The 8,024-nt window shown below is 33.0% G+C and overlaps 2 protein-coding genes across 3 annotated transcripts; one reads left to right on the top strand and one right to left on the bottom strand.

Moving 5' to 3' along the window:
• Positions 1-413: 413 nt before the first annotated feature.
• On the bottom strand, positions 414-1,723 carry LOC111408179 (transcription factor DICHOTOMA-like). The gene is made up of 2 exons (XM_023037976.1): positions 824-1,723; positions 414-689 (listed from the first exon to the last, which is right to left on the bottom strand). Exons 1-2 carry the CDS (start codon positions 1,660-1,662, stop codon positions 680-682), a joined length of 849 nt encoding a protein of 282 aa, XP_022893744.1. The 5' UTR covers positions 1,663-1,723; the 3' UTR covers positions 414-679.
• A 3,269-nt stretch (positions 1,724-4,992) lies between these two features.
• Positions 4,993-7,199, top strand: LOC111407252 (nudix hydrolase 15, mitochondrial-like). Of its 2 annotated transcripts, XM_023036632.1 has the most exons (5): positions 4,993-5,449; positions 5,534-5,676; positions 6,442-6,561; positions 6,645-6,872; positions 6,978-7,199. In XM_023036632.1, the coding sequence occupies exons 1-4, from the start codon at positions 5,161-5,163 to the stop codon at positions 6,846-6,848; spliced, it is 756 nt and encodes a 251-aa protein (XP_022892400.1). In that variant the 5' UTR covers positions 4,993-5,160; the 3' UTR covers positions 6,849-6,872; positions 6,978-7,199. The 2 variants fall into 2 exon arrangements, with proteins under 2 accessions (XP_022892400.1, XP_022892399.1); XM_023036631.1 differs by having other exon boundaries at positions 6,645-7,199.
• Positions 7,200-8,024: the final 825 nt, after the last annotated feature.

Below are 8,024 nucleotides of genomic sequence, written 5' to 3'. Positions count from 1 at the left end.
TAATAGCTCCCTACTATGAATCTCGAGTTTAACTTGTTATGCAGCAGCAAAGAAAAGATGAAGAAAGCTGCAATTTGATCGCTTGGAAAAAAATATTGGATTTTGAATCGTGCTTGTTTCTGGTACTCGTTTGTTCACAGTTATTATGTATATTTGGAGAAGTTATCTAGATATATTTAACAGACATTCAAATTTTCGTCTGTGGAGTTGGTCCATCATCCATGTGAGGTGCAAGCACCAATTTAAGAGGTGATATGTTTCCTTCGTTTTAAACAACTGTATTTTTGAGCCAATAATGGACCACTAATTAAATTCTTTCTTGAAATTGAAAGATACAAAAGAACCACTGAAATAATGTAGATAATTTACTGAAAATCAGGAGAATATAACATAAATATAAAAAATATCGAGTATATAATATATAAAAACGAACAAAAATCCATTCTCCCTTCATGTCATACTTTGCCTATTTCTATATTTTTTTACTCACTCGGCAAATTTGGTATTATTTCTGGGGTCTCTTAGCAGTTCATAAAAGATAACTCGCTGTTACTGGGACATGCAAACGTAATAAAGATTACAACAGAAATCACGAAGAAAATCACACACTGCAAACTTCAAATCACACAGTTTGCTCAGTTGCTCTGACCGTCCTTGTAATTTGTCCAGGCGCTAGAGTTCAAGTATTGCTGTCAAAAAATTTGCACTGTATCAAGCTTTTGATAAAACAAGTGGACTCTGTAATCGAAGAGATGTGTTGAAAACTAAATTTAAATGGTACAGGTAATTAAGCTTTTAAGTGAGATGGTTTAACAATACGTACTGTGTAGGAAGAGGACTACCATCCACCAAGTCTTCATAATGTGAAAACGGCGTACAAGAAGATGGTTTCAGGAAATTTGAATTACTCTCTTTTTCCTCTACTTCCCTTGGTTCAGCAAAAAAATTTGACATTTCATTTCCAGGAAGGCTGACGCTGCGAAATTGGGTACTCGACAGAGCATGATTAATGTGAGGACAAATACTGGACTGAAGGGGTTCCCTTTGAGAAAAGAATTGACCTGAATTAACACTATCATGAATCCAACTGAAATGTCTTGAAATTGCAGCCATTTCTAAGTCTGAATCCAAGTGTGAAGTTGTTGACACGGAAAGTTGGCCTTGCTCATAACCAGAGATAATAATCGAGTCATCCCAGAGATATTGACTAGAGCAATGAAGGCTCTGGCCATGAGTTTTGCTTTTCGAGTTAAAATGGTCCTGGTGATAACTGGGATTATCCTTCCTAATTGTGTCCTTTTGGCTGTGATCTTGAAATCCTGCATCTGCTTGGTGATCACATGATTGCATAACATTTTCAGCATTGTGATTGTCTGATTGATCTAGCGCATCAATTGCAGATTTGGCCTTCTTCATCAGCCAATCAAGGGCCTTGCTCGGACGATCATATCCAAGCCTATCTTGCAAATCATAGAATTGAATTGCAGTGTTTGGTGACAGTCTAACACGTCTCTCTTTAGTCCCCCTTGTGGTGCATACCTTGCTGTGCCTATCCTTCCGTCCCATGGATCGAACAATTCGGCCTCCATGGACATCTATTACCTCTCTTTTCCTTCTTTTTAGCTTTAATTTTGATGATCCTTGATGAAAACCCTCTTGCATTTTCTTGTACAGTGGATAATTCTCGGTTGCGGTGCTAAAATTCCACCATAAATGAATCCAATTTTCAGTAGGTTCTTTATTACCCCTTTTGGCGAGTGGAGCGGCTTTATTTAGTTCTTTGTGTAGGTACAGTACAAGAATGTGCTATCTTGGGCCCTCTAATGCAGGTCAGATGCCAATAGTTTGCTTCTGACTGTACAAACGCAAAACCAAGGTGAACTATATATAGAACTTGACGGTGTTAAGAAAGAGAGAAAAAAAAAAGTTACAACCGGACAGAATTACCAGACAACTAACAAGATTCTGAGGGTCCGTTTGATAGTAAAGATGAAATTTGGGTGGAAAGAAAACGAATTACAGGAAATTAAATTGCCTAGAAATTGTTTTACTGAGAATTGTCAATTATTATGTTTGATTGGTATAATTTTTCAAGTAAAAAATGTTGAAATAAAAATATTTTTTGGTATTCGTTTGGTTTTGTTTTACATAAAAATTGTCAATTAAAGGGATAGAATTTACTGGTATTGGGGATATAATTTGTTTTCATTGCCACTAAAAAAAAAAAAAAACTAAGAATATCATCTATCTTTTGATGTTCGCTTGACTTTATTTTATATGAAAATTGTCAATTAAAGGAAAAAAAATTTATAATTAGGGATAGAATTTGTTTCCATTGTCAGAAAAATATAATAATAATAACAAATAAAAAATAAAATAAAATGATTGGCAGCCTAACTATAGGTGGGAATTGGTTTTCCTTGAAAATTAAGAAAAGTCCACTTTTTAAGAAAATCAAGAAAATGAATTTCATGGAAAACATTTATCATCAAACACTACCAAAATGTGGAAAATAAAAAAAAATTTCCATTTTCCATGAAAAAGATGCCCAATCAAACAGGGCCTAAGTTCTTTTATTTCCTTATCTTTGTTCATTCAGTACTGAAATCCAAGAACAATGATAAAGAAGAGTAAGGTTATCTCACATTTTGCTGGCAACCGCAGCGTGGGAGTTCAATTTCTGAGATATGGAATTAGACTTCTTGTAGGCGCAGTGTACAGACAACTCATGTTCCCTAACCCGTTGGGACACATTCCGCGATTTACCTTCTTTACAAAGCTCTAGGGGCGGAGCGGTAGGGACCCTCAAAGTTGGGGTTTAACCTTTATAACGAAGAGAGAACAACCTCACTGCAGACGAATAGTAACGATTTGATGCCATGTAAACACTATTTAACATTTGTTATGCAATACCTTCTATCTTGTAATTTTAAAGGTTGAACTCCAACCTTGAGGGTCTCCACCGTCCCGTTTCTAGAGTAGCGTGAGGAACGTAAATCGCAGGATGTGTCTCAACAGATTAGGGAACAAAAGCTTGCTTGTACACTGGTGCCTACAAAGAATCCAATTTTATGTCTCAGAAATCGAACTCTCATACTGCGACTGCCAATAAGGCTGTGACTACCTCACTCATATTCTTTGCACCACTGAATTATGCCCTGAGGGACTTCTGTCTTGTAATCTTGATTATACATGGAAAGGGTCCTCATTTCAATTTCAGTTTTGTTACACATGCATTAAATTTAAGTTAGACATCAAATTTGACAATGTATGAGGTCTCAACTTTTTGTATATTGATTTTAATATTACTTTTTTTTTCTTCTTCTTTTTTTCCAACCAATGGCCAGATTTCATCCATATAGGAAGAATGTCATTGAAAATGTAATCCAAAAATGTAAAACTAGCATAATTGTTTCAATTTTACTTGTTGGGTTTGACATTTCAATTTTGTTTTAATAATATTAATAGTTTTATGTAATCCATGGAGCCACTATTTACATTCATCATTATTTTATGTCAATCTCATTCAGTCATTTTATATCTATCCCTATTTTAAAAAGAAAAAATATATATTATTTTTATCGACGTCGCGATTAAATGTTGTCCTTACTAAATTCATTCATTTAAACACTACACAACCACATCATTTTATATATCTATATATACACACACCATTTTTATATATCCATATATCTATACCATTTTCATATATCTCTCTCACCATTTTTACATATCTATTCCATCATAATTTTTTCATATTTTCAATTATTGTCATCAATATGCACCGTCAAATTTATTTATTTATTTTGATAATCCCAATATATTAGCCATCGTTGTTTTGAATTCAAGAAAATCAAGAAGAAAAAAGGGATAACGCTAATAGATAACTCAAATTCTTGTTAATCCTAGTAGAAAATATACTATTTGAATTCAAAAGGCAGATTATCAAATAACTCAAACACAAATAAAAAAAAATACTTCACATACTAAGGCTTTATTTGACAACCATTTTACTACATTCTACCACTTTTTTTCTACAGTACTCATTTTTTCATTTTTAACTACACATTCTTCATTAAAATAATATTGCACGTAAATCAAAAAAATTTCTTTCTTTTTTAATCGCAAATTCTTTATCAATCACTATTCCATAATATATTATTCACAAATAATGGGGCTCAAACACCCTGTAAATTCTTCAAACCCACAATAGAATGTAGTCATAATTTCTTTTTCAAATTCTTCAAATATTGATATGTCTAAATGTACTTGCTCTATTGGTGTCTCTTCCATTGTTGTTTTAACTTTAGTTGAAGGTGATATTTTATTAATATTAGAGTTTTAGCCCCCGTTTGGCCCCCATTAATTTTCATTCCATTACATTTCATTTTTTTCTCTTATTTTCAACCACACAATCTTTCATAAAATAATATTACACGTAAATCGAAAAATTTTCATTCTTTTTCAATCACTCATTTTTCAAAAAAATATTATTCCACATATTTTCATTACCACAAAATGGTGGCCAAACGGAAGCTTAGTTAAACATAAATTCTAGAAAGATGAAAAAGAAAAGGTCCAAAAGAATTAAATGAAAATAAATATTAGTGGATGAATTTAGATTGATATATTTTTATTTAATTTTATATGTCTGTTTAAATAAATTTATGGGCTTGTTTGAGCCACATTATTTTTAAAAAAAATATATTTTTTAACAGTGATTTGATATCATTTCAACTACAAATTTTTCAATAAAATAATATTACACGCAAATTTAAATTTTTCCTCGTTTTTTAACCACACATTTCCCATTAATTTGACATAAATAAATTTTTTTCGTAGAATGTGGCTCAAACATGAGTTATATAAGATTAACAATATAATATATTTTTCTTGTAAATGTAAATAGGGGCTCCCAGGTTGGCACCCACCAATTAAACACGTTTTTGGAATACACCAACTCATAATTTAAACAAGCTTTCTCAAACAGGACTTAAAGTTCAAGAAAAAATTTATCTTTATACGCCTACTCAGTGGTTTTTCTGCGTAGGATTGAGGACGGTCCATGCATTTATCCGTCAAATCTATTACACGAAGGGAAAAAAGCGCAGATCGCACGTGTTTAGCAATTACGAGGTTTTTTTTTTTCTTTTTATCCCTATGAATTCTGACAGGTTTGAGAGATCCCAGAAACTTAGGATCTTAGCCGAACATCTCCGAAACTACAAACCTGACCCAACTTTTGATGCCGTAAATGACAAAACTCACACAAATTCAAGAATTCAAGATCCAATACAAACTTCAGAATCTGTTAACAACCCAAATGCGATTCCATCTGAAGGAATCAAAACCAACAGAGCTGCAGTTTTGATCTGTCTGTTTGAGGGCGAAAAGGGTGATCTTCGTGTAATTCTTACAAAAAGATCTTCTACACTTTCCTCTCATTCCGGTTAGCATTTTAATCGGTCCAGTTTATTACTGAATTTGAGTAGTTCGATGATAATTGCAAGAACTGGGGCAATTTAATTTGCAGGTGAAGTAGCATTGCCTGGAGGAAAAATGGAAGAGGGTGATGCCGGTGATGCCGCGACTGCACTGAGGGAGGCTAAAGAGGAAATTGGATTGGACCCTTGTGCTGTGGATGTTGTAACTGTTCTTCATCCCTTCCATACTAAGGTAATATGTCTATGAAATTCGCTACTAATTCTGGGTGCTGTTATGTTTCGATTAATTTCATCAATTTTTTAACTCTTGTATGATCCAAGCAACAGCACAAAAAAATTGACATGAATCTGCACGTTTGCAATTGAGAAAGACTAATGGGCATAATTGGGTCATCGTATTAAAAGTTTAATATCTAAATTCACCCAATGAAAGAACGAAAACATTGTATCCCAACATATAAGAAATCCCTAACAGAGCCTTGTACCATATAAAAGAAGGCATGAAAAGGAGACACAATGACTTGTGGTTAGGAGTAATGTAAGATTGTGTATATCCAATATTTCTTGCTGCATACTGATGTTCTAAATGGGCTTCCAAACTGTAAGGTAAAGCAATCTGAGTTTTGTTGATGAACTATTGATGCAGTTAGATATGGTTTGCAGTTCTTTGAGGTTAGGAAGTAAAAATAAAAGGTGATTAACCAACTAATGTATTGTTTATTTATATTTAAATTGTATTTGTTTCTATTATTCTCAAGGAATCAAACAAAATAAAAACCTATATTACATGGATCCATTGCTTAGCTCACTGGTTATTCACCTTGATTAGAGGACTTTGTTTAACCTTCTTGCGTTTCTGAAATTTTCTTTTGCATGACAGAAATATTAGAATATAAATATCGGCATTAGCATCTTTCAAACCCATTTCGAGCTCACCTTCTTTAAGAATCTTTGATGGATTGCTCAGTAGATTTTATCTCTCCTCGTTTCTGTGCAGAGGAACATTACTGTAATCCCTGTGATTGGCATAATGTGGGATAAAAGTGCATTCAACCCAGTCCCAAATGTTGACGAGGTGGAAGCAGTATTTGATGCTCCTTTAGAAATGTTTTTAAAGGTTTGTTTGTCTAAAAATATGTTCATGCTTGACATTTATTCCCGGTTGCTCTTTAAAATAGTACTTTGTATTGCCGGATTCAGGATCAAAATCGAAGAGCAGAGGAGCGAGAATGGATGGGAAATAAATATCTGCTCCATTTTTTTGATCATCAAGTAGACAGTGAGACCTATGTGATATGGGCTTTGACAGCTGCAATTTTAATAAAGGTTGCATCAGTTGTGTACGATCGGCCACCTGCTTTTGAAGAGCATAGGCCTAAGTTCTGGAGTAGAAGTCGCCAATGAAGATGCTGCTGCGATTTCCTCATAGTAAGTATGTTCGAAAACCCCAAGTGTATGTTTGGTTCGCGATACTAGACATGTCTAGATAGCACAATAAACGAGATCTAAACTGCTTTCTTTTGGTCATTGAAGTCAAATCTTGTAGATTCCATTCTACCAAACAGACCATATGGGTGGAAAGCTATTGTGTGAGCATGCCACTGACCCATTGAGCTGAAGCTCAGTTTATGTGATACTGTGCTTGTTGTACACTTCATAATTTATACAGTGTTAAGTGGTCTTTTTAGCATTGTTATTCATCTTTTATCTACATATGGAAAGAGTAATATAATGATGAAAATTGAGTTGATTGTATATATGTTTTATGGAGATTTTGAATTGGTTATGTTACTTCAATGAGAGTAGCTCAAATCACTTGTGCTCTGACTTTGAAAGGTCAGCGGAATCAACAGAGGCGGATTTAGGGGCAGCCCCCTAGCTGAATTTGTTGGGAAGAATTTTTTTTGCTAATAATAGATAAAATATTTAGATTATATATTTGATAATTCATATTAACAACAAACATCTATGTAGCTCAGTTGGTTAGTCCTTCCACTATTGAATTAGAGGTCTTGTGTTCGAAATTCTTCAAGAGCAATATTTTTTATAATTTTTGTATTTCAACAATTTTTACCAAAACAAATGTAAGGAAGGTGGTTTGAACCTTTCCTTAAATATATTGACCACTTTATCATCATGACACCTATTGATTTTTAGCACATAATGTAACAAAATAATATATGTTCAATTTTATTAGTTTAATGCAAGTAGAAGCATTCAAATTGGTGCTTTGTCCCTTAATATTGATTTTCTTTTTTTTTTTTCCTTCTAATCAATTGATTTGAGAGTTTGGTCAATTAATGGTGGATGAATTTGTAGAAAAATTGACCTTAATGTCATAAGAAATCTTTCAACAAAACTTATTTAATTAATAAAAGGTTCCACTTTTCGTTCACAAAAAATCGATTGCGAAAAAGTGAAATCATACAAGCGCATAAAATTGATATAAGCACATAAATAATTTTAATTTTGTTAATATAATAATGCTTGTTTAATTAACTTTAATTGTAAACTATTGGTACTTTGTTAATATATATTACCTATTTAATTGAAAATAAATTAGGGCATTTTGCATATTTT

This window comes from Olea europaea, chromosome 13 (genome assembly GCF_002742605.1).
Source record: "Olea europaea var. sylvestris chromosome 13, O_europaea_v1, whole genome shotgun sequence".
NCBI classification, from domain to species: domain Eukaryota; kingdom Viridiplantae; phylum Streptophyta; class Magnoliopsida; order Lamiales; family Oleaceae; genus Olea; species Olea europaea.
This window is presented reverse-complemented; position numbering and strand designations above follow the sequence as displayed.

Bases quoted from the DNA above. Each gene is read 5' to 3' on its own strand.
- LOC111407252 (XM_023036632.1), top strand. From the start codon at position 5,161: ATGAATTCTGACAGGTTTGAGAGATCCCAGAAACTTAGGATCTTAGCC. The intron at 5,450-5,533 runs GTTAGCATTTTA...TTTAATTTGCAG, and splicing joins TACACTTTCCTCTCATTCCG to GTGAAGTAGCATTGCCTGGA. The intron at 5,677-6,441 runs GTAATATGTCTA...GTTTCTGTGCAG, and splicing joins TTCATCCCTTCCATACTAAG to AGGAACATTACTGTAATCCC.
- LOC111408179 (XM_023037976.1), bottom strand. From the start codon at position 1,662: ATGCAAGAGGGTTTTCATCAAGGATCATCAAAATTAAAGCTAAAAAGA.